The following is a 27,039-nucleotide window of genomic DNA, read 5'->3' on the forward strand; positions in this document are numbered from 1 at the left end:
CGTGCGTGTGTGTTTCTGTGTTTCTGTGTGCCTGCGTGCGTGTAAGCAGCTGAGGGTGGCGTACCGCATTTCCTCCATTGTAAGCTGTACTAAAGACATATGGAAGCCAAATTGAGTTTGGCCTTCGTTTGACTACAGCAGCCCTGCCAGACTGAATCCTGGATCAAAACATACTCATGATCACTCTCATTCTCCACAAATATCAGCACTCCAACCCCTTCATACCCCAGGTGCCACTTGTACTTAATATAGTTCAAATGACTTTATTAATTCTCGAAGGGAAAACAGTAGCACTTGACCTGGTGTTCATCTTGTCTTTCCTCTGCACCTCGTTCTCTTTCCTCGGACCACACACGCTCGCAAACTTGCCCCTCAAAGTTCATTGGTTAATCAGCCGGGGGTTCCAGCATCCTAAAAGATGGTGGTGGCAACATTTTGGCACTGGCAGCTCATAACTGGATTGCTGTAATTATTCATTGGGAGAGTGATGCCTTCCAGGGGCTGAAGATTGATTAGGTTTGATATGCGACTTAGTGTAATCTGTCTTTGACCAGGGCTCCTGTCCAAATTGGCAGGAATAATAAAAAGAGAGGAAGTTATTTTTAAAGAGAGAGGAGAAACGAGTGAGCAAATGAAGACGGAGGTGGGTGGACAAAGGGAAGAGAGAAAGATTGAGGCGGATCCTGTGTCATGTCTCTTGCGGCGCCCTTTGCCACACACAAACCATCAATCTGCAAACAACAACAGCAGGGCAACCATTTTGTTTACAGTTGAGCGAGGCTCTCCGGCTAAAAAAAGCCATTACAACCTTAAAATACTGCACCTCTTATTGTCAGCATCATTGTGTGCTTGGTTCAAAGTGTTAGTTTTCCAAGCGCGTTTGTTTTTTTTTAATGCCTTGCTTGTTTTGTCAGCCAGACCAACGCGATCCTCGGTTGTCTCATTTTCCACGACTAAAGTGTGTCTTCAGTTAATCCTCCAGTGTAAGCATGGCAGAACTTAAAAGGCTCTGATTAGGCTGTTGTGTCCCACAGGTTGGCTAGATATAAACTCGTGACACACTCACAGTGCCCATACGTACCCCAGAGACCTCTCTTTGTGTTAATTAAAGGAGTCTCAACTGCAATTAGCAGGCTTTACAATGAGCGTACCCACAGATAGACACATACGCGCACACGTACATGCACGCACACACTGGAACAGACACATCCAAACTGCGAGCACATTTACGGGCCCACAAACACTCTTTACAGTTGCTTAAGTATCACTATTGCACTGTGCTGTTGGGTCAACTGTGCCAGACTGTGAGGATGGAATACCGCAACAATTTTAATTTGCTTGATTATTGAGACTGTTTTTTCTTAAAAACAGATGACAAAACTTTCCAAACAAAAAAACAGAATAGGTGGGAAATCAAAGTATGTTTGGAAAGAGTAGGAAATGAGTCGGGTGTTTTGATCTTAATCCTATTTTTTTCATTGGTTGAAATTTTCTCAGATCAAGTTTAGAGAAACAACATGTAACCTACTGGAGTGAGATAGCTGATTGTTGATTCTCATCCCCAGATCGTCGAATACCGACAATTTGGGTTGGCATCCGATCTGAGCTGCCAACCCAAAATGTCAGTCTTTTACGATCTGGGGATGAGACTCAACATCAGTCCCACCTTGAACAGGTTGTGTAAAAGGGGTTTTATGACTGGATGCTAGTCGATTCTATGTGCTATTCGTGCATGTCAGGACTATTAGAGAACCTCAGTCCAACCAGCCACTTGCGTACTTCTGCTACAGCCCCACAAACTGAGCGGCTGTGTTCCTCTCCCTGTTGGACCTAAACATAGACCCTGAGTTCATGGTGGCCAAATGGCCCATCATCCTGACTCCTTATGTACCAAATTAGACCCAAGCTGTCCCAGTGTGCTCCAGCCTTGTCCACAGGAAATCAAGGCCAGGTGGAACTTAAGTGAATGAAGCCCCACTTTGGCACATTCTAGCTGGGGAGATGGTGGCAAGTGCACGGCCCCCCCTGGAGCTTGTCAGACACACACACGTGCGCGCACAAATGCACACACAGGTGCCATTACCTATTTGCTGATGTTCACACAGGGGCACAAACTCACAGTGGATAGGTGCTGTCAACTCTGCGGTAACGCTGCTTAGCCACTCCACTCCCATATTTACTTATTTATTGGCAGCGATGGCCGCGATGACAGGGCCACTCACTCTCAGAAAGCCTCCCAGGCTCCACGACGTCCCTTCAAGCGGTAGCGTAAAAATTTTAAGAGCCCCAGGCCTGGTTTGATGATTTTGACGCGAGTTAGCGTGTAGTCGAGTTGTCGGGTGCATTCAAGTAGCTAACTGTTCTAATGCGTTTACCCGCCTGCCTCGCGAGTGTGTGTGTGTGTCTCAAAGCGAAGCGAAGTGTCACTTAATAATTTAGTCGTTGGTTTCGTCCCCCTCGCCATCCATCCATCCATTCACAGCCCTTTATGTCTTGCCTCTGGGAATGCGGCGGCCATCCCTCTGCCTCTCGGGGAGTGATAGAACGAGCAGAGACAGGTGACAGAATCTGGTGTGGTGGTGTGTGAGGACAAAGTGAGAAAGATTGACTGCAAAGGAAAGAGGGAAAGACAGCAGAGCGAACATAAACGCTCGGAAACAGACAAGAATTAAAGGCGCTCGAGGTGATTTACGAGTGACTGGAAGATAATGAACAGCAGCCACTTTTTTCAAATCGAAATTTTTACAATGCAGCTTCATTACGCAGAGCGTCACGTCCATTCTGTCATTGAATCTGTCTTAGGCGTCTCATGTATTAAAGCAATGCAACGCTGACACGCAAAATGGAATATATGCCCATGCATTACACACAAACACACACTCGCACAGCTGGGTTTCTGGCGTCTGTGCACGCCAGATGTAGACAGGAGATCTTTCTCTCTCTCTCATCACTGTTTTCAGACTAATAGGTTCTTGTTCTCCGTGGAAGTGGTTCTAAGGCGAGAGCGGGAACTCAAAGCCTGCGCGCCAAACCTGTGGCTACGGTTATAATAATCAAATAATGTAACTTGGCCACGTGTAAGAATGTGTGTTAATACACGAGAGCTTTCAACAAAGTCTCCCAATGCCAGTGGCCTCCTATATACTTTAATATGACTTGATGTTCACTTAACCCCCCCTCTTCCGCGTAATTGAAACCTGATGGTGGAATAATAATCATATTTTTTTTCCTGCTTTCTGCATTCACTAAGCTGATTTTGTGCCGGGGCTGCGGGATAGGATTCAATTACAAGAGGTTTTGAGGAGGGGAGGGCTTTGTGATGAGCATTACACTTACAACCAAATGACTTTTTAATACTTGAAAAATAAAAAAATATATTACTTTTGAAGCTGCAATCTTCCAGTGTCTCTCCTCTTCATGCACACAGTTTAAAAAAGACGAAGAAAGACGTAGAAGAGGTTTGTGCTGGGAGATACATTTTGCGACCCAAACTTTTTTTTTTCCTCAGAAGCGAAGTCTCGAACCAAAACTTTGTTGCTTGTTTGCTAAGTGGTTTCACTACCACAGGATGATTTGTGTGACATTTATTTTGCGAGGTTTTTTTTTCGGGGCCGAGTCACAAGTGTTTGTGTGTTTGTCGTGTTGTTAGCGGTTATGTTCCCTGTCATGTGTGTGCCATAAATAAAGACTCCCCTGGCTAATGTAACCCACATGTTTTTTGTTCCCACCTCCCTCCCCGCTCAGCATTTGTTCTTTCAAGGAGGATTCAGATGGTACGCAGCTCTTCTGGACCGCCTCGCGACTTTTGTGAGGTCATTGAATTTTTATTTTTTATATCAAAAGCAGCCGTGGACTTCCCTTGTTACTCACAAAGGCTAACCGGGATAACGTGCAATTCCAATTACATCAGTGCCTCACCACTTAGCAGATGCACAGCTGGTAACTGATGACCTCTCTCGAAACACTTGGACACACAGTCATACCCAGACATGAGTTTTAGACTTGTTTGGTTGGACTTTGTCTCAGTTTGACAAAAATGATTCATCTCACATGCGGAAGATAAGATGACCCTGACTCTAACATGACTCCTAGTTTTCCGACACCTGGATTTGGAAGAGAACTTGGGAATGATTCCCCACGACACTTTTAGCAGAAGGTTAGAATAAAACGTTAATCTCACACAGAGACTGTACAGTCGCACTCTTGGAAAGGGTCAGAATTATTCTTTGGCTTTTGTCAGACTGCTTTTTGTGCTCATCTAAATCCTGTGACTCCTCTTGGCTGCTTGACGGATGATTCGTCCCCTGTTCGTTTTTTCCAGGGAAGCTTTTGAACAGTTTTCATTCATCAGGAATTTATTTCCTATGTGGCAACCCTGTCCTTTTAGAAATTACAGCAATATGGCAACAGCAAAACACATTTTCTATTAAAATACTGTTCACTGGCGACATAATTCATTTGTTGAGCGCCAAAATATCTACGTCCGCTCGTAACGTCTGTCACATCATAAGGTTTTTCATGGCTGAGTTTAGGCAACAGCAGCACTTGATTAAACAAAGAAACAGTCTGCAGTGACTTGAAGCATTAGACATGATCTGTTTATTAACATTTAATTGTAACCACAATCTCGACCCTTAACCAAAGTGGTTTTTGTTGCCTAAACCAAACAGACAGGACTCAGGATGAATACACTGACTCCCTGTGACACAGGAACTGCACGTAAAAGTAGTACTTTATTCACTCCAGAAAAACTCTTCTGCACATAATTGTGGCAACATTAGCTACCACAACATGTCTGGTGAAACCAATGAAGGAATGTGCAAATGTAACTTTTAGGAGACACGGTTGCCGAACATGAAGTCTTGTAGGTTGGTTAAACTGACCTACATAAAAACTTTTAGGGTTGACTAACTCAAAAATAGAGTCTGAATACTCTCACTTAATTTATTACCTCAGTAAAAACTTTTCTAATAAGTTTATGGTCTCAATCACTAGTTTTGAGTCTTCTTCAATACAGCATGGTGATCATTCTGTAAAATGTGGCCCCAATTACAGTAAAATAGACGATAAAGCAGGGTATGCCGCTACATGGTGATTGACAAGAAGCTAACATGGGGTGTCCCCAGGTACTCAGTCAGATCCAGTCAGGATATCCTCCCCAGCTCCACCATCTTGTCACTTCTGGCTCCAAGAATCAAAGATGGCAAAGGCCATAATGTCACAGTCAGTCTTTCCATTCAAACAAAACTCCTGATGTTGGGAATACGTCATTGTCAAAGTCTTCAATAATACATTCTCAAATGTAAAATCAGATTTTTTGGCCTCTACGATATATTAATCAAACTTTTCTCTCAGTACTTTGTCCCACCACGACAAACAGCAACCCTTAAGCGAACAGTTATGAAGGTGACTGTAACATTCGCTGACAGGATGCTCTCTTTTTTCCGGGCAGCGTGAGGAGACAGTGTCTTCAGTGAGAGTCAAAGGGAGCAGAAAGCTTAGAGAGGTAAAGATATATTAGTGAGGTCAGAAGGGGAAAAATCTCAGAGCGAGGGCGAGAGAAGAAGAGTAAAAACAGAATAATGAGAGATGAGAAGTTTGCAAAGAGAAGGACTTTGTCAAACTCTCAGTGCTGGTTTCGGTGGAGATCGGGTTGGGGCTGGTGGTGGTGGGGGGCTGTACAATGGGGGCGCTGGCAGGGTTGCCACGGCAGCGTTCCGGATGGGCAGGCGGTCTCCTCTCAGGGGGTGAGGGGGGACGTGGGGCTGTCAGGGAGCCTGGCAGGTAGAGACACAACGCCCTGTGACTGGGGGGGAGCACGGGTCAGTGAGAGAGGACAGGAGCGAGGGGATGAAGGCAGCAGAGGGGTGAGGTGGAGGCCTGTCTGATGAGGTGAGAAGAGAGAGAGTAGAAGGGGAGGGAGACATGAGGGAAGTAAATGAGGGTGGATGAGGAGAAGAGCCCGAGATGATTAGGGGAGAATTATCCAAGTGTGAGTGTGGATGACTGTGAAGTTAGTGAAGGAAATAAGAGGGGAGAAAGAGCAAGAGGATGGGCTCAGGGTGCCGTGATGTAGATGTCTGTGAAATTCCCAGAAACTGCACAAGTCAACAGGCAAGTGATGGAACTCAACCTCTTCTTCATCTGTTTCTTATTCTTCTCCTCTCGCCTCCCACTAGGGTTGAGTACTGTTGAACAACCAGTACTGGTACTCAGCTTTACTGTTCCTGGAATAAGGAAAATGTTTTTGCGGTTACAAAAAATAAGTCCAAACTTTTCGAGCGCAGCCAGTTGGTAAATGGAAGAAAACGCTAGTAAGGCTAACGTCAACTAAGACCAGTTATCTTCAGTTTAATTACCTCAAGATGTCAATGACATTGTTGACGTCGTACTTAAAGTTTCATTGTCCATGAAGCGTTTAACTTCTGCAGGTGTGATAACGTTAGCGGCAGCTGTGCGGAGGACTTGGCTTTCAGGCGATCAAACGCGGCACACTCTCCAGCTGACTCACTGTGACTTGAACAAGCTGCAGATGTGACATAGACTAGCTATTTCTTTTTCCCTCTGTACTACTCTCTCAACAACATGTGCTCTCATGTACTGAAATTGGGCACCAGTTGATAGTTTTTCCTGCCATGCTTGAGAAGTTCTTCTAGGATCGGAGAGTAGAACAATTCAGAGATGCACAGATTGTTTTTTTTCCAGCATCCGTCTCAACAGGCGAATTGTCTGCATCATACCATTGGATGTGGATGCACTGTGGATGTTGGTGTGTTTGGAGTTAAGTTAAAATAATTTAAGTCAAAAGTTACATTTGGTGAGCTTCTCCATTATGAACATAACAGCCTTCCTCTGCAAAAGTCCTGTTACTCAAAGTCTTGTGATTCAAAGTCATTCAAGAGAAAAGAAAAAGGAAATCTAAGAGAGTCCAAAATAATTTCGGTGATGTCTCTGTTTGCTTCGTACTATGAATTCTGCCAGTAAAAGTAAATTACTAAAAGGCCCAATATTATTTCACTGGGAAAGACTGATTTCTTGTCATGGTGACTCACAATAAGCTGCAAACGTGTTTTTGTTTTCTTGCAGGCTGTGAATTGAGAAGCTGCTTTCTTTGGGTTTAATTTTTTACTAAATCTGAATATTTGCTGATCTGCTTCTTCTTTTATGAGAGCAAATGTAATGTCTTTGGATTTGGTGATCTCTCCTCGGGCTCTGAGAATTTTATTATTTTTCCGGACATTTTATAAACCAAAAGATTGTTCCAATAATGGTGACAATTATCAGCTGCAACCCGAGTAATGTGTGTAGAAGATGCACCGCAGATATGATACTGTACAGTTTATTCTAGTAAACATGCGTAACATGTGTACTGGATATGAGTGTGTGTGTGTGTGTGTGTGTGTGTGTGTGTGTGCAGTCCCACGTGTGCATCAGTCACTGCGTTGGTGCTGATAAAATTGTAGTTTTGTCTCCTGACCTCACGAGTGGAGTCTTCCCTTCTTGGAAAAACAAATGTAGCACATGGAGCATTTGATAGATAACATGTGTCATCGGGTCTTGAATTGCCAAATAGCCATTAGCAGATTGTGCCCTCAGCCATTAACCTTTCGCCATCCTATGTCACCGCAAATACAGTTGAAAGTCATATATAACTCATAAGACCTGAAGAAGACGCGCCGCTGACGTTGTTTTTTTTTCCCTCTGGTTTTTTCACAAAGGTGCACTTATTACTGGAGGCCGGATTGCAGTGATCAGTGACACAGACAATCATGTGGCTCTCTCTCGTTACCCTCAGACCTTTCAGTGCCCTCGTCTGTGTCTCACTGCGTCTTTCTCCCTGCCTCTGCCTCTTCCAGTTATCACAAGTGAGGGGCTGTTCCTGTCGGTGTCATATGATGTCTTGTGGCCCTGTAGTGGTAGCAGAACAGTGACAGTTCTATCCCTGTGCCATCTGATCGACACGCCATCCCTTGTCACATGCACACACACTGCCTGCTTGAGTGTGTGTGTGAGCATCATAGTATGACCATTAATCAGGTCATCGACAGTACCAGCCTTCAGCCATGTGCTCCTGCTTATGTCTCTAGTTTACTGTACAAAGGCTGCACTCTCTCCTCTGGAAATGCCACTTCCCACCAGTGTTAAATGATGATTATCATTGTTTTGGTCTGTTTATTTGAAATAACTTGACCCTGAATGGTCAAAAAAAAAAAAAAAGAAAAAAGTTTGGATTGCTAAACAGCTGAGAGGATGAACTCCTGTAGCACCCTGAAGTAAACCAGTGCTCTCTCGCTGCGTTTTTCGAGAAGCATCCTCCTCAGCAAAGAGACACTCATCAACCTTTTTCCGACTGGCCTTAACCATTTATTTCTGCGGCAGATAATCACCGTCACTGCGCAAATTATGTTGTTCCACTCTCCTCTCACTCTGCCCTCTGCCTCTGTCCTCCCATTTGCCCTTATTTTAGTGTGTAAAAGGCCAATTTGAGTTTTGCTCAGTTGTGATTTCTTTCCATGAAAATTATCCCACCAAAAAAAAAAAAAAAAAGAAAAAAGAGAGAAAACAAAACACAGAAAAGTAACACAAGTAAGACAAGCATTGTAATTATGATTCGCTGAGGACATCAAACCTCTGTGTTTTCGCACTTTGCATAGAAAATTAAAAGCAACGTACTTTGCCTCTCAAGACTTAAAAGCATGGAAAAGGGAATTGGTTCTCTTGAGACTATTCTAACAACTCACTGCCTGAGCTGTCGCACCCAATTTCTGAGCTATTTGACCCATTAGATGTCAATGTTTGGGAAACAAACAGGCAGCGCTGAGAGGTTTGATGGGTGTAATAATGTGGGCCTCAGTGATAGACGGCACCTCCTGAAACGCACTTGTAGCTCATGGTCAAAGGACAACAGTGCAACAAGAGGTGAGGGATATTTTAAGTCTCCATTTCACTCCCTGCACATATTTTACTCTTTCACCTGAAATGCTCTATGGACATAAAAAACTGTATTTTGTAATTACAACTTTTGACTGGTTCGAATCTTATTTGTTCTTTTCTTAGAGCATCCATCCACAGCAATTACAGAAAACATAATAATTTACATAACTGTATGCCACTGTGAATGTTATTATGTATACCATGTATATTATGAGTTAAGAATCAAAATTCAAAACGTAATAGTCATGTGCACAAACAACAACTCAAGTCACAAGTCACGCTGTGGGCCATGTATGATCTAACTGTATTTTATAATTAAAATCTAGGCCAAATCTGCTGTGCTGTCTGTGTGCTGTCAAAAAAACTATATAAACAATACTTAAAAAAAAAAAAAATTAAAGTTTGAACAGGAGAAAACAAACAGAGGAAAGAAGAAACTGAATTAGTGTAACAATCAATGAGGTGATATAATGGCTATCGCTGTCAAAGTACATAAAAAATACTTTGCTCGCCTAAATCCATCAAGATTTACTCAAGGTGATGTATTGTCAAGGAGAAAACCAAAACAAGGAAGGACTGAGCTTTTTGTTGTTTTGTTTCCCCAAATGCACGATGAAAAATGTGTTAAATTCTTTCATCTAACAAAGGACAGCGTTATAATCAGGTCAGAAGAGCTTCATCCTTCCAATAACATCCGTTTAAGACCATTACATTTGCTTTTTAAAAACTCAAACAGTGAGTGCAGGATGATCCAAATCTTAGGTAGCCGGTCGTTGCAGAATTGATTATTTAACATGCTGTCGGCATTTTTCACAAAGATATCTGAGTTTGGCTGCTATCGAGCAGAGGACTGGACACCTGAGAGCGGGATAATGCTGCATGTTCGCTGCGAATTATGCTGCACAATCTCTACAGACACTTGTTTTGCCCTTACGAAAAACTTATTTATTGAGTTTTCTTTAGTTGAATGCATAACACATTGTTTGTGTTTCATGTTATTTATTGTTTCTAAAATGTAATTCTATCTCACATTTGTTGTCGCTGCATATCTAGATCCCATATTGGATTATTTGTCATTTTAGTTTTCAGTTGTTTTTTCTGTCTGCTGAATATTTAGACAAATGTGTTATTGGTATGTTTCAATTTCGGCATCTTTCCTTCGCATTTTTAGGGATGAGCATATTCCCACAGTTTTTCACTGAAAATCCTTGACAATCCCCTTTCTGACTGCCCTGGTTGTGGGTTTGTGCCCCAGACTGAGCCTGTGAGTGGCTGGGGAGTAAGGATGCTGTGGCAGAGCTTTAACCTCACGCACACACTCGTATTGATCCGTACAAGCCTCAGTGACTGTTGCTACAGAGCCGGCTGCACTCTGTCATACAGGGCTCCCCCTGTCACTGGTCAGTGGCAGCTATGGAGGACTGCAACCCATCACACACCAGTAGCCGACACACACCCATCAGCCTCTGGGTTAACACGCTGCCACCAACCCTCCTGCCTCACCCGACCACCCTCACTCCCCCATCCCCTTTTTTCTTTCCCTCTTTCTCTACCTCACTTTTCCTCTAATGAGTTGCAACACTGATAACGAGCCTGATGATCTTCCATTGATTCGGCTATCACTTGCTTGTCTGGTAATTGATCCGTAGCTGAGCCTCTAGTTAATTATATGGGCTTCGACATGGACCCCTGCCCCGGGGGGAATTCTCAAGTCCTGCACAATAATAGTTTTAATAAAGGAGCCTGAGGATCTCCTGCCTGCCTTTTTCTACCCCTTCCTGCTTCCCAGCATTTTTTCATCTTTTCCATTTCCTTCTTCCTCCCCGTTTCCCTCCCAAATTTCTCCATCTCCGTATTTTTACTCCTGCGTCTCCTCTTCGTTTCCTCTGTCATCACGGCCATTACCATCAGCAGAGCCGAGGGGGAAAAGGAAGGGGGGAAAAAAAAGTGGGAGAGATGCGGAGGGAGAGTGAGCAATATTGGCAGAGTCCACTCCTCCCTCCCACAAATAACAGCCATTAACCAGCCAGGTCAGAAGCTGAGCCACCAGCTTGACTTGAAACACTGAGTGCCACTCGACAAACCCACAGACTTGCACATTTACAGAGGAGAGGGAGAGAGCGAGCGAGAGAGGGAGAGAAGCGGGAGCTGCAGAGCAAAAAGGAACCTCGGCCGCTAAATTGTCACTTAATATAATTAGCCGAAGCCTCGTGCATTACCTTTTCAATAAGTTGTTAAGAGCGGAGCGAGCGGCGGCGTGGACAGGAGGTGACACATTACGCCTTTTACGACAAGGCTGCTTGTGGCTTCTGACAAGGCGCAGGCCACTATGCAAAGATAAATGAAGAAAAGAGTAGAAAGGGTGTAGTAAAAGAAAGACGGAGCAAGGTAAAGAGATCTAGAAGTGGAGAAAAAACATCAGCGGAGACAAAAGCAAAAGGATTAAGATGTAGGCAGGGAAGGAGGAAGGAGTGAAGATGTAAATTGAGCTCAGACAAAAGACACAATTGCACATTTTCAAAGTGGTGAGACACACACTGTACACTTTTCTCTCTGCCAGCAGAAATCCCTTGTACATAACAGTAACGACCGGTGTGATAATCTCAGGAAAGGTTAACAGTATACGGCCATTAGTACATCGTACAAAAGGCTTTTAACAGAGCGACCAAGCACCTGTCTACAGCAATTTACCACAAAATTTGAAGGGACTTTATACATCAGAAGCCATTTAATGTAGCCGAGGAGAGAAGTTCTCTCTCTCTGTCCCTTCCTCTTTTGTTCCTCGGTGGTGGAAAGATCACAGTGATATCTCCCTTTCGCTGCCGACCGAGGCACCTGGTCTGTCATTTCTCTAATGACGGTGGGGTGAAAAGACAGGGTGGAGAAGAGGAGATGGGAGATGTAAAGGGAAAGGGAGGAGGAGGAGTTGAGGAAGGGGTGGGGGTGGGGGGGGGTGTCTTCATTGTTTGAGATGTGTCCTATGCTGTGTCAAAGGAAGCATAGATCTCCCTCCTCTTTTTTCTGTCTTATCCTCCTGTGTGTCTTTTTCTCTGTGTCTGCCTCCCTTTACTCCTCCATCCCTCATTTTATTCCCTTACCTTTGCTGCTGTGGGGACCAATTTGGCTAAAATGGAACCTCTTCCTCATTTTTTTCTTAATTAAAATCTGAGAGCCTCCGCGGGTGGGTGGGCGTGTGTGTGGGGGGGGTTTTCCTGTGTGTGTGTGTGTGTGCGTGTGCTCTTGCGAGCGTGTGTGTTTCGGCGCATGCTGGTGGCAGATTGCCTGCGTTCCATTAGTCTTTCATTAGAGTGGGTGAAAATCAAACAAAGGCACCAGATTTTTTAGAGATATAACAAGTCTATTGATATTTTTCTGTTTATTTTTGCTTGTTTTCTTTTTGTTTTATCGCTGGCCTACAAATCAGAAATAGAACCACTTTCAGCTGTGATCAAAGAGGCTTTTGATTGAATACAATCCTGCCTTTTCAATGTCTCAAAACAAAGAAACAAATACTTCATAACAATCTGTAACGGTGATGCCTGACTTAGGACTGGTTTTTTTTTTTAAGGTAAAACTGAGCTCTTCTGCTAAGCACTGTGTGTGTGCGTGTGTTTATGTGTGTGTGTGTGTGTGTGTGTGTGTGTGTGTGTGTGTGGCGGGATGGTCCCTCAGGGGAACTAAGTTGCTCTGAGACGTGCCGGCCACTCGCAGCGCAAATGGTAATAAGGCAGGGGGACAGACGCCTCCCACCTCTCCTCCTGCTCTGCGATGGCGCTTGCCCCCACCTTCCTCCCCCTAGCAGAGGAGGGGTGTGTGTGTGTGTGTGTGTGTGTGTGAGAGAGAGCGTGCAGCGCGATGTCATTGAACATCTCAGAGTGGAGCGGCACAGTTGACTCAGTTGAGCCTGCACCGGCCGACACACGCACACACACTCACACACGCTCGCTTTACTCTCACAGACACACACACACACACACACACACTCACTCAGACACTCAGACACTCAGAGAGCCACCGTCTCTCTCTCACTTTCACTCGCTCTCACATGCTCTCACTCTATCACACACACACACACACACACACACACACACACACACACACAGAGGCTCAGGCGCTCAGCTCAGTTCCTCAGCGGCTGCAGCGGAGTACAGAGGAGTCAGAGAGAGAGAGAGAGAGAGAGAGAGAGAGAGAGGCAGGGAGAGAGGAAAAGAGAGAGGACAGGCGGCGCGGCACGGACGTCGAGAGAGGGACACAATCACAGAGAGAGAGAGAGAGAGAGAGAGAAAAGGAGAGAGAAAGGGAGAGAGCAAGAGAGAGAGAGAGAAAAGGAGAGAGAAAGGGAGAGAGCAAGAGAGAGAGAGAGAGGAGCGGGAGGCAGGGAGATCTGGATAGCTGGTGGCTCACTCCCACACCTCATCTTCACTTTGCTGGGACAGGCACAGAATTGATGGTAAGAGCAGTTCATGCTTTTTATTGGCCCGACTGTTTCTTTCTGTGGAGCTTTTCACTGGACTTTTTTGTGTTTAGAAATTTTTATTCCTTACTTTTTTTTTTTTTTTTTTTACATTTTTGAAAACAGCTTTTGTTTGCATGACGTTCAGATTTTCTGTGAAACTGTTTATTTGCATTTCACAGTCAGCTGCCTGTTTGCCATTTCTGGTGAAACAATCTAGTTTATGTGTTTTATTGTTTTTGCTTCTTTAAGACTTATTACATTAGAGAAAATATGAATTACACAGAGTGCACTGAATTACATGTGCTGTTCTTATCCTTCTGTGTGCATGTGTTCAGTGTTGAGTGTGCTGAGAGAACTTTTTCTTTCCCACTTTTTCGAATTTTTCTTTTATGTTAGAGCCCGTCATATCCGCGTCTGAGTGTGTGCATGCAGGTAAACGTGTGTTTCATTGCGTGTAAGTGTGTTTGTGTCGAGTCCATGTCCAAGTACAAAATGACTGACAGATGGATTAAAGCGAAAACTGAGGCCACGGGCAACATCACGCACCCCTCCTTGCTAATTCCCATAACCCCCCTCTTTTTTCCCTTTTACTCCATCCTCGCTCACCTTCTCGTCAGCCCCCTCCTCACCTCCATCCTTCTCCCCATCCTTCCTCACCTCCAGTGCTCTCCTCATCTTGCCCTGTCCAAGACGAGGCCCCCGAGGAAATTCACTGCAAGCGCTCTTTTCTCTCTCTTCTCGAGAATTAACTCCACACACACACACACACACTCCTCCGCCACCAGAGCTGCCAAGAAACCTCACACACATCTACTCCCTCAACTCCCCTCTCACTGTTATCCTCCTGCTTGAGACCCGCACGAGACGGGGGGAAAAAAAAGCCAACAAGACCCCAAAAGAACCCACCTTCACTGACTTTTTTTTTTTCTTCTCTCCTCCTTCACACTCCCACATCCCTGCTGCCCTCCCTCTCTGTCTCTCCCTCTCTCTGTCTAAGTCCAAGGAGGCAGAGTTGGATGTGAGAGGCAGTGAGTGCGACACAGTCCCACAAGAGCCCAGCACAGACCCGGAGCCGCCCAGGCCACCCCCAGCCAAGGCTAACGGACCCACCGGCACCGTTGGCGTTTGCACGAGCATCCCCTCCAGTAACCACAGTAGCAGCAGCACCACCAGCAGCAGCAGAAGTGGTCTGGGTGGTGTTAGCATCGTTAGCAGCAGCGCTGAGGGAGCAGGCGAAAGCTCCATGCAGTTCAGCACCAGACCGCCTAGTGCTGAGCAGCCGGGCTTCATGGGGACATGGCAGCAGCAGAGCACTGACAGCAACCTCCTCTACAGAATGTCCCAGCAGGTACGTCAGCTCAGCCTCACCCCCTCATCCTCTCCATCTCCATCTCCTCTCTGCTTCACCCTTTCTCGCCACATTGTCAGTTCAAGGAGCAAACTTTTATTTATCCTCTCCTCGGTGTTTGTTCAGATGTTGGCTGTTGTGATTCTTACAACCTCTTGGTTTGTGTGTGGAAAAACAGAGTGTTTGTATGTGTGTCAGTAGGTGTGTGTATGTAAGTCAGGGGGTAGGGGGGTGGTTGTGGGCAGTGTTGTGTTTGTGATATTTTCAAAATAAGAATCCCGCCTTGCCTTTGCATTTTATTTTTTTTGCCACTTTTTAATCACTTTTGGAGTGTATCAGATTTGATGTTTGATTTGTTGATGTTGTTTTTACACACACCATGCCTGACACTGTTTTCATCCAGTGTGTGTGTGTGTGTGTGTGTGTGTCCCTTTTAAATTTGACAAATTCAGCCATTTTCTGCTCTATGAAAATTAGTAAAAATAGCGTTTTAAAAAAGACACATTTTAATGCAAAATCTGCACACCATCAGATAGTTCATTTATTTCACCGTTTGATGGATTATCCCTTGTCCGGATTCGTTACATACATGCTTAAGTCTCCGTAATTGGGCTGCGAGGCGGTGTGGAGTTTAAAAGCAAGCAATAGCAGTGTTTTGGTAACCTCAGTGCCGATAAAGACTCGGGAAGGGGCACCCCTCTGGGACCGGCTAATTGACTTCATGTGGCCGAGGCAGGAAGCCCCTCGCGCGGCTACAGAACAGCAGAGGAGCCGTGAACGAGCGCAGGCTCGCCTGGAAAAAGTCATGATGATAACGGACAGCCCGCACCGGCTGAGGAAAGACCACATTTCCTCCCGACATGTCTCGCCTCTTATCGCGGATGTTACACTGAATTTCTCTTTTGTTTGGTAGCTTTTTTTTTTTTTTTTTAATAAAGTTAGAACTTGAGGGTTATTTTTTTTAGGGAAATTTGTGGTTTCGTCGGATAAATGTCAGGTAAGGAGAGGGAAGAGGAGGCGAGTTTTGTGTGTGTATGTGTGTGTGTGTATGTGCGTGTGTATGTGTGTGTCCGTTCGCGCGCACGTGTGTGTGTGTGTGCGTGTGTGTGAGGGGGAGACAAGTAAAGATAGAGGATGGTTGTTAGGTTGCAGTTAATCATTGCGGGACCTGCAGGCTCTCCGTACCATGCACATGCTGTTACGCACTCAGGCCACAGCGGCTCTTGCGCAACAGCTCCGCCGCGGTGTTGGAAATGATGAGAAACTTATTCTGTCACCTTGACGGCATTTATAGCCCGGAGAGTTTAAGGTTTGGGGTTTTAATCCCAGAGGTCCAAATCGCGAAGGTGAAACTAAAACGCACCCTGATGCCACTTTTGGGAACATTTACGCACTGTTCTGCTTTTCACTCAGCCTAAACTTTACCTACATTCTTGACCGAGTCGCATCCTTGCATCATCATTTTCTCCCCACACAAGCTCTTGTCCATACATTTCCCCGTAGACACGATCATACAAACTATTGATAAGTGAGCCGGGAGAGAGAGGAGAGCGCGCCCCGGTATGAAGCAGGTGGATGGGCCCCTGCGCTCAGCATCTGCTGGGACCCCACGTTTGCATCCCCAATCCTTTTTACAAATGCGCACCGTTGTTCCAATATAATCAGCTGAGGGACTCGCTGTTATTTATCCTTCCTCGCACCACTTAGAAGACATCTTCCCATGTTTAGTAGGCATGACATAAATTCTCCGAAGGAAGCCTGTTCCTTGACAGACTCGCCTTCTTGGAATCTAACCGATAATGACTTTGTGTTTGCCGAAGCTGGCGCACCCTGGGGTGTTGGAGGAGAGAAATGCGTTCTGGGCTCGTGTTTCAAAAAAGCTTCCCCTCTCTCCCTTAAAGATCAACTGGGTGACACGAGGGATGCGGTATTTTATCGTTGTTAGGCCAAATTATGTTTCCATCTGATCGATGGAGACGCGAAACAGCTCTGCGCAGTGCGTTTAGGACAGATGCGGCTGTGGTGAGGTGCAGGGCATCACCAAGTAAAATTAAAAACAAAAACATGAAGCAGTACCTTTAACACTCCCTGTAAAGCACGAATATGAATGTAGGGATTTATCTGCCCAAAATTGAGATGATATAAATGAGCTCGTTGTTTTGGAGCAGGTGTCTGATCGTCTGCAGTGAGCGATGCAAGTACAGGTTTTTATTCTCAAATTATGAACCAGGAGATCTCGTTGTTTCTCCTCCTCACGGTGTTTTAAAGCACAGCCACCTCATAAAAAGCAGCACCTGCCTGCGTCAGCGTCAAGAAAATGACTTAAACAAAATCAGCTCAACTTAAAAACGAATGTCCCCCTCAGAGTGCACCGATGTCCTTTTTGATTGACACCTGCATTCAAGACATTGTCGTGTATTTTATATTTCGCCTGTAATTATGAATTGTTTCAGAATGAATTAGTTTATTTCCATATTCACTTCGACGTTTGCAAGACAATGAAATCCCCCCAAGAAAAATAAATAAATATATAGTAGAAATGTGAGAAACAGATGAAAAATAAAGGTGAATAAAATCATTCCTCTCATGTTGTATTAAGTTTGTGGTGTTAGGATTGCATATTGATAACGTATCCACAGACAATCGTTTTATTTTTTTTTTATAATTGCGTTTTTTTCCCTCTCTAAAACAAACGAAATTAACAACAGGGGCGATTAAAGCACGACTGCAAGCGAATAATTCACACCTTTCATACCAGGGCCTTAATAGGCTTTTAATCTGCGAGGGAACTTTTATTTTTTTATTTTATTTTGTAGCCTTCATAATCCACGCGAGTGTCAACAGGAAACAACACGAGCAGCATGCAATTTAAATGAAATCAATGAAATGGATTCGATAAATACTGCCTGTTTTCTCAGCAGCCTAATGTCCAGGAATTTTTATTTTTTTTGTACAAAACACTGCAAGAGGGAACTTTCATAATTGTTTTTTTTTTATGGAGGAAAAAATGCAAACATTAATTAGGAGTGGAATTATTTCCCAGGCATTACGGAGTGGTAATATTTGGAGCCTTAATTGACCCGCTGCTGTACATGCGTGGCTATGAATATCGACCCTTGCAAGTTAAAAACCCCGCAGTTAAGTGATACTACGAGCCTAATTGGTTCATCAGGGATAATTCCTCCACAATACAGCAGCCGTAGGCCGCGTCTGCTTTTTTTTTTTTTCCTTCTTCTCCTTTTCTTTCTTTATATTTTCTCCTCCGCTTCAAGTCGGAGGAATGTGGGAACAAGTCATGGTTAGAAAAGCTCGTAAAAAAAAAAGTGCTTTAACCTCCACCTGAGGATCTGTTGCTGCCACCCAGGCTTCCAGCAGACCTCGGAGGTAGAGGAAAAGAAAAGAGAGAAAAAAAAGAAAAGAAATAAATCAGTGCATGTCTTCAATCTAAATCTCTAAAATAGCCTCTTCCTTTTCTTTTTGCAAGGGTGCTGTAACGCGGCTTCCTTCCAAGTGCGACAGGTCGACTATGGGCCGAGACCTGGATGAGGTACAGTGGCATTACAGCTCCTGTCTGCTCTCAGTGCTGCCTGCTGCATCTCACACGGAGACTCTTATATACACACCTCAATACAAGCCTTAATCGTGCAGAAATAGACTAATGTGCAGTAGAAATGCATGTGGAATTTTAGATAATAATAATAATAACAATAACAATAATAATATTTATTTTTTTAGTTTTTGAATTCTCTAAAATTCTCATGCATTTTGCCCCTTTGTAAAATTGTCTTTGTATTTGAGCCCACGAGCTAGCAGCATTTTCTTTTTTTTCCCTAAAATCGTGCATTTGCACATTTTAAAAATCCTGAAAAATTCTGTGAAAACTACACTAAAAAGCAGCGAGGGATTGTAATAAAATCAATATTTATATGTTTTCAGCAGTAATGCAATAAAAAAGAAAAACTGGTGCTTGTCTCAAAATGTCTGATTTGAATACAAATTCTCAAACAGCATGCAGACACTTTGGCATCGAACACACAAATATGTTAGCTCTTTTTAAAAACATGTTAAATATTCCTTGATATCTGCTCTAAATTTCTAAAGTTTGACTTTCATTTCCATCTTTCTTTAATATTTTCCCGTGTTTTCATGTCTTGTCTCGTATGTGATCATTTTGTTTGGATCAATACGACAATCATGGTCGACTCTCCCTTATTCCAGTTATTTCGTTAATGCAGAGCAGCCTTTACAGTCCTGCCTGTGTGCTCTAAACCTTTGCAGAGTGAATGCTGCGAGCTCTCAGGACACGATGACAGACATATTTGTGGAATAACATGCTCTGCTTTGTTTTGTCTGACTGAAGAAATGAGGTTGATATTATCCTCCTCAGTGCAGATCACAGAACGCGCTAATCTGCCCATTAACACACTGATACACTTGGAGTGGTGCGTGTGTGTGCGTGCGTGCCTGCGTGTGTGCGCACGTTGTTTTACACAGTGGGGTACATGTTGCATATGTGGTGCACATGCATTGCTTCTTACCAGTGTGTGGAACTGGGAGGCAGTGATTTGATGCATATGTGTGGAATTATCCACAGTCGGTGAACGTGTGTGTGTGTGTGTGTGTCGTTACACTCAACTGTTATTATTTCCATGTCTGTCTTTGATGGGTCGTTGCACACTGAGCATATGGATGCCTATACGTTCATGTATCTGGTGTCAGGCGTGTGTGTGTGCGCGCGCGTGCTCCGACGCCGAAGTTTACGCATGTGCATGCGTGCGTCGAGGCGTTTGTGTCTGTGCTTTTGCCATTTATTTTTCTGAGTGGGTGGCTAAATACTCATATGCCAGTTGTGTGAGTGTGCGTGAGGAAGCGAGGGAGAGCGCGTGCAGTTTTGTGGGTGTGTGTCCTCTCCCTTTTGAGTGTGTGTGTGTGTGTGTGTGTGTGTGTGTGTGTGTGTTTCTGCGTGTTGGCTCTGGCTCCATGTGTGTGTGGGTGCGAGGTGAAGTGTCTCTTGGCTGGCCTTGGCTGGAGAGCTGGAGGAGAGCAGAGGTGAAAGAGGAGATTTGCAGAAAAGACACGCACCACTTCCCCCATTACTACTTTTTCTTTTTCTTCTTCTACTACGTCTCAGTCTCTCACTGCTTCTTCTTCTTCCCTCACTCGCTTTTGCTCCCTCTCCTTCTTCCCCACACCTCAACCCCTCCTTTTCTCTCTCTTCTTCTCCTCGACTTATCTTTCCCACCTAAAACTCTGTCTCCACCACCAGTCCTCCACATGCAGATTGCTTTATTCTGCAGCTACTGTCTTTTAAGAAAGGGCTCTCGAGATTGAACCTGTGTAACAGAGGAACACTTGTTTCGTTCAGTGCGTTTACAAGATTACCACTCATAATAAGACACAAGGACAAGTGTCAGAAGGGGCGTAATGTTTCTTCAATAAGGCAACGTGATGGGGCTGTTTTGTCCTGCACCTGATCGGAGAAGGTTTAAAGCTTCTTCCCCACCAGCACAGATCCCAGCGATAGCACCTGTCTCAAGCTGTAAAGTTGTGGTTCGCTCTTACGCTCTTTAATGAAATTATTGCAGCGCCACCGGCCAGTTTGGAGGGTGCCAGATAACACGAGCGAGCGCTGAGAAAAGGCCACTGTGGCATTCAGTCAGCGAGCATCTCTCCCAGTCTTTGTGCATATGCAACAATGATGATGTGAGTGTTTCCTGAAGGCAGCATTATTTCTGCAAGAGAGAGCACAGAAATGGGAGAGTCAGATTGAGTGGGAAGGTGGCTGCAGCTGCTTGTATATTTACTGTATGTGTGTGTGTGTGTGTGTGTGAGCACTATTAAGAAGCCATCTAGTTTGACGGAGTGGGAGGATGTACAAGGTCCCATTCATGCTGTGGTCCCCACTATATTTACCCAGGCACCAACCAGGGAGATATGACGTCCGCAACATTTTTACTGGCTTTCTTAAATCTGTTTTTCACCAACATGTCCTTTCATTTTTATTGAAATCTGATGATACATTAAAATAATTTGTTTGCCTGTTATGCCATTTAATTTTTTTTTTTTTTCCTGTTGCGTCTACAGTAGACGTCTACAGTATGCGTTTAAGTGGATAAAATCAATGTCCATAATTTTATTTCCAGCATTTTTCTTTTGCTTTTGCGGAGACTGCTGAGGAAAATCCGTCAATACGTCTCCTCATGCAGACACCTCCAATCTCCTCTCTCCTTAAAAAAAAAAATAATCTAATTTTACTCTCGTCTTTATGTTGCAAGTGCGATCTTTCAAAAAAAAATAAATAAATAAATAAATTCCGCTCCTCACATAGCCATGATCATGTGTGTCCCGGGTCATACAGTAACCTCTGTAGCCGTGCCCTGCAGGACCAGCGTTATGGTTAAGCACCGACCCTGACTCTTGTGTGCGCGACCCGGGGCAACCAGCGATCAATAAGCATCATGTGAGCATCACTCACGGGGTCCGTGTCAGCTGTTTCCTGTTTTTCCTGAGGAGATGGCCGCCTCACCGCCATGGTGAATGCTTGAATAATGGGGAGGATACAGAACGTAGAGACACTATGATGGAAGTCAAAAGGCTCTCTTTATCGTATGTCTGGCAGGGCAGTGTACTGTGCGTTTTGTGTGTGTGTGTGTGTGTTGAGGAACGATAGAAATGCAAAGCCATCTGCTCTGCTCTTATCAGAGGGCTGAGTGGTGAAATCTACTATAGCTGAGTCTTTCCCATGGACTTCTTTAAGTCCTGTGTGGGCATGTGTATGTAAAAGGAGAGAAATACAATATTTCTTTCCTCTTGTAGATCTGTATTTACTGTTATTATACGAGAGGCCTTTCGACAAAATAATCAATACCATACTGGCAATCTGGAGAGAAATCTCAACACGTAGGAATAAGGAGATTCATGTGGTATTTTAGGCTGTTGTGTTGTGGGACCAAAAGGTTTATTTAGCCTTCTGTCGTCTTAAATAAATGCTGTGTTCACTGTGGCAGCCGAGTTTGGAAAACTGATACACGTGTGTCAAATGCGATTAGACCCTCGCCACACTGAGAAAGGAATACATGTCAAATTGTATAAAAAAGTGTAAATTGTCTTTTAATATTTTTGCATATTTTCGTGAGTGTGTGTTTTTTTTTAAAGATTCATTTGATATATTTTAGTTTTGCACTACTTTTTAATGCTGATGGCTCTTTTCACTCTGTTTGTCCTTCGTTCATTTTCGACATTATTTCTTTCAAAAGAGGTGTGTGAGTTATTTGTCTTTGGCCGGTTTCCTGCTGAGGGGAGAAGTCGCCGGTGTGAAGAGGAAGTGTGTGTTTGAAGGGCCAGTCGCTCAGGATGTCACCACCCCACCACTGGCTAATGAGGGGGACATAAGCACAGGGCCAGGGCAGCAAATCATACACACACACACACACACACACACACACACACACACACACACACACACACACACACACACACACGGCAGGAATGCAGCAGCTGTCACCAAGGTCCAGGCAGTTATGAAAGGGTTGAAGTATAATTGTGTCTGTGTGTGTATGTGTGTGTGTGTGAAGTGGCAGCACCGAGGGTCAGGGGGGTGTTGAGAGCTGGGAGGGGCCCGTTTTGGCTTCGGTGACCCAGAGATTTGCCACCGGCAGAGAGGATCATCACACCAAATTGACTTAAGTGAGAAGAGAGTGAGAGGAATGAGAGAGATTCGGTGGCGTGCTGCGGTATTTTAAGACGTGACCATATGGCAGAGACATTGTTGTGAGAGGCCGTTCTTTCCCGTCCTGCGTCCAGAGGAAGGTGACATTAGGTGTGACCTGCGCTAAGTGACAGGAACTCGGGCATACTTTCACCGCGGCTTCTCCCTTTTCCTGTTATTTCTCAACTCCTGTTATTTTGTTTTCCTTGGAGCCGCGCCAGCGCAACGGGCAAATCGACAGCCTACTATTTTTACATCCGTCTTAAGGACCCCTGTCTGCTCGCTCTGCCTGCCAATTTGCCCCATCAGCAGTGGCAGCGAAGAAGAGCTCTCAAGGCACTGAGCCTTTCATTTTTTTTTTCCTGTTGGCGATGTGGCTAATGCTGTCACTGTTATTTGAAAAAGCACTCAGAGTGGATTGCTATTATTATTGTTAAAACCATCATCATCATCATCAGGCTTATTTATGGTTATAGATAATTATGGTAATTTTGTTCAGGGCTCACAGTTGACTCCGTCTCTTTCCCCCTGCTAGTCCGACATGTACTGTTCAGCGTGTGTGTGTGTGTGTTTGTATTGTACATTTTCGATGTGCTGGTAAATTACCAAAGTTGTTGTGCAAAGAAAATGGTTTTCCAACAGGTTACGGTGATTTCACATGTGAGGTGAGGAGAACTTGTTACATCTCTTAATGCATACGTTGAACTCTGTGGCTTATGTGTGTGTGTGTGTGTGTGTGTGTGTGTGTGTGTGTGTGTGTGTGTGTGTGTGTGTGTGTGTGCGAGGTAGAGGAGGAGGAGGAGGAGGAGAGAGGCTTTTCCCCCCTCTTTTTTCTGTTTCATTTCTTTCTCTCAGTCCTTTTTCGCTCCCATGTTTTACTCTCCGTCTATCTCTGCTCTGTTCTGTCTCCAGCTTACAGTGGAGATTTGATTGCTAGAGGCCCAGGGAGGATTTTAGGGAGGTTCTGGAGAAGGGAGGCTAGTGGTACAGGCTGTGGTAGGCTTGTAGCCAACGTACACACACACACACACACACACACACACACACACACACACACACACACACACACACACACACACACACACACAAAGATGTCCTGCAGGCATAGATACCTGCTTTCACTCTCCTATTATGTCCTTTCTCGTGTAAATTGCTTCCTAACAATGTTGTCATTTTAACCCTCCAAAAGAACTCAAGTCTAAACTCATTAGCTACTTTTTCTTGTGAGCAAAGTGTTAAGGCAACATGTGCAAGCATTTGTTTGTGCTCTCTGCTGACTCTGTAAAGATGTTTGCGCTGTTGGATTAATAACATTTAATGGCCACTGTTAAATGCAGCTGCCTTGGCATCCCACAGCTTGTGTTTTTCTGGCAAACTGAGACTCTGGGTGGCTTTTGTTTTTGTGAGTATGTGTGTTGTGTGTCCGTGTGTGAGTGTATACGCAGCGCAATGAAATACCACAGTGTGTGGGCTGGATGGGAGAGGCACTGTGTGTGTTGTCATTGAGCATACCTGTTCATTTAGATGTGACCCCCAACACACACACACACACACACTGCTGAATTGAACCCTGCTGCATGTGAGCTGATCACATATCGAGCAGCATCTCACTTCACTTTCTAACAATCCATAACGTCAATTAACTCACAAATGATCTAGTTAGCCTATTGTGATACACATCAATTGGTCTGACCCTGTATCCGCGGCAACCAGCCTGGGGTGGGAGGTCGCCATGCGTGACCTCTGGCACCGCTCATTGTTGGCCGTCCACCTCTTGTGACATTTATTGTGCGATTGAAGTGACGGCTTCAGTCTTTTAATGCGGGGCAAAGTGAGAATTCTTGTAAAGAAAGCCCTCTGTTTTCCATCATGTGTTAAAGGATTTTGTGTTGTTGACACACGGGTGCAGGCACACACACACATGCATACGCTTGCTTCCTCTTTGTTGATGTTTTCTCTGTAAATGGCCTGGGCTGCCTCTTCCATTGTCGGGAAACACACTCAGCGATAAGTGCTTTGTTGGAGCACGTTCGCTGCATGATGTGTGTGACTCTGACTGGCATTTAATATTTCATGGCATTTAATCCATTTGCTATGTTTCCTCGCAATACAAAGAAAAAAAAAACAAAATCTGGAGCTTTTGTTTCTTTTATCCAGGCCATTACTTCGCAGCTTGTTGATCAGTTTAGATTTGTAAAGGGTGGCAACAAGGGATGTATCGCCGAGATTTACTGCTATTTTCCTGCACGGCCATTAAGCTAATAAATTTCGCATCTTGTTTGTGACTTAAACGGGGCCTCGTGAGGGCAAAGGTGATCCTGTGCGCGACCGGATATAACTCAATAACATAAATAATACAAAAAAAAAAATCACGCGCAAACGGCTGTGAGATTTATTGCAGGGGAAAAAAAGTGTGATGGGAGCACTTAAAGAGCAGTCAGGTTCACAGGATGCAGCAGCAAAGAAAGATAGCGCATTATGACAAAGAAAGAGGAAAAGGATCCGGCAGCTTGTGCATCAGTCAGAAGGTGAGGACGAGGCTCTCTTTGAGATCAATTGGTAATAGGTTGAAGTCACAGAGGCGATTAGAGGCGTCGACTTGCCTGTGTTGTAAATGCTGTCAGATCTGTTAAAGGAAGCCTAATACCTCTCAGGTTGAAAGCTGTAATAACATCAACTGTAACTGGATCCGCGGGGAAGTGCAAGTGAGACTGTGTGTGCGTGAGTGAGTGGAAAAGGAACGGAGGGAAGGAGAGTGTTTGAGGTTCAGCGTGTGTGTGTGTGTGTGTGCGGCGTCTAGGTGCGCGCGTGTTTGTGTGTACGCGGCGCGGTATAAAGCAGCAGCAGCACGCATAAAGGCGAGAGCCGCGGGGTTGCTCCTGGCATTTTTTCGGCCACCAGATGCCTGTCACTGCTTTAAGAAAAAATGTTTAAAAAAAAAAAAAAGAGCAGGGGATGAGGAGGGGAGAAGGACAAAGAGGGGGGAGGGAGAGAGACGGGAGGGGGGGGGGGGGCACCGCTGTTCAAATCATGTCACGTAGCGCTAATTCATCCAGCCTCATTAGAGAGAGGGAAGGGACCAGAGGGCCTCTCTCAGGACAGGGCCCCGGCTCAAACTCGCTAACACACACACAGCCACACGCAGATATATGCATACACACATTGTCTCAGTTTTTCCTCTTGCACATACTTACACACAGATGCAATTTCTCTCTTCCTCACACACACACACACACACACACACACACATAGGCACGTAGACATACATACACAGATGACACTGGCACATGGCGCAGTGCGGGGGCAGTTTGGGGAATAGAAAATTGCCTTCTCAGGAAGGCCCCGGCCAATTAAGGACCTGACCGTATTGAATGTCAAGTGTTAATTTGGGCCCCCCCCCCCCACCCTTCCCTCTCCCTCCTTCCCTCCCTCCATCCCCCACCCTCACCCTTCAATTTCCCAGCAGTGGTGGCTGTGCGTGGGGAGGGGGGGGGGGGGATTGTGTGCGTGTGTGTGTGTCCCAGAGATGAGCAAATACATGTCAAGCAAGAGTTGATTGCCTGCTCCGTATTATGTGTCGCAAGGCAAGTGGCAAATGTGCTCCCTCCTTTTAGCCTTTCGCGTACCCCCTGAGGGACGCCGCGATGGAAGGAGGAGGAGAGAGGGAGGATTAACTGTACCGCAGTGATAAGAATGGGGGGTTTTACACTGGGGAAAGAGGGAGAGAGAGAGAGAGAGAGAGAGAGAGAGAGGAGGGGAGTGAAGGGGACAGACAGAGAGAGAGAGGGCACGGGGTTTGTTTGATCTCATAGGACTGGGTGGTGACTTTGATAGTCTTTTAATTGCCTTCATTTTCGCAGAGGTGACGCTCCTGGCAGACACTCTCCGAGTAAATAGTTTTAAACAGGGACTGAGTAAATTTCCAAAAGTTTAGAGAGCCGTTTATTTCCAAAGAAAAGGAGGCTGCATTAACTTTATGAGAAACTTTAAATGATGTCAACGTGATGGCTGTGTAGCCGTTGGCACGGTCCTGGGGCAGACATGGTTGTTTTTGAGTCGGACTGATGGTAAATGCCCACCTCCTTACCTCCATGATCTAATAGACATCCACTTAGTCTTAATGGGCAGATTCCCTTTCTCCTCTCGTGATGACTGTTGCACTCTTTAAAGGTGGAATTGCCTGCTTGTCTTTCCTACCAAACCACCCCCACCCTCACCCCCGTCCCCACCTCCCCTCCACCTCTCCTTTAGCCTCCGTATCTCATGCTCACTACCTCTCTCCCAGGATAGAGGGGAGTATTTCTAACAAAATAAATATTAATGCATCGCTCGCATTCACACCAAAGCCAATTCTCCTGCTTTCGCCAGCCCTCTGGCTACATCTGTTAGTGAAAGGCCCTTTGTTTTACATTCACGTCGCTGAGCATGTGTGCCCGAGTTTATGCGCCTGTGTGTGTGTGTGTGTGTGTGTGTGTGTGAGCGTGTGTTTGTGTGTGCCCGGTGATAGTAGTGATGTTGTGAAATTGAATAGAGAGGGTGAGTATTGATCATTTCCCCCTGTGTGTTATTAGTGCCTGCTGCTACTGACAAAGA

At 45.0% G+C, this 27,039-nt stretch overlaps 1 protein-coding gene across 3 annotated transcripts in view; it reads left to right on the top strand.

Moving 5' to 3' along the window:
- The window catches only part of bnc2 (basonuclin zinc finger protein 2), a 165,690-nt gene that overhangs the window by 55,106 nt on the left and 83,545 nt on the right, over window positions 1-27,039 (top strand). Inside the window, exons 1-2 of one of the 3 annotated variants that reach the window (XM_084344179.1) lie at window positions 13,303-13,384; window positions 14,388-14,738. In XM_084344179.1, the coding sequence (XP_084200305.1) occupies window positions 13,382-13,384; window positions 14,388-14,738 (354 nt within the window). In that variant the 5' untranslated portion in view covers window positions 13,303-13,381. Of the gene's footprint in view, window positions 1-13,302; window positions 13,385-14,387; window positions 14,739-18,226; window positions 18,286-27,039 lie in introns of those variants that run through there. The other 2 variants (XM_084344180.1, XM_084344181.1) reach the window with 2 other exon arrangements.

The sequence above is a fragment of the Pagrus pagrus genome (assembly GCF_965226575.1).
Source record: "Pagrus pagrus genome assembly, chromosome: 2".
NCBI lineage: Eukaryota > Metazoa > Chordata > Actinopteri > Spariformes > Sparidae > Pagrus > Pagrus pagrus.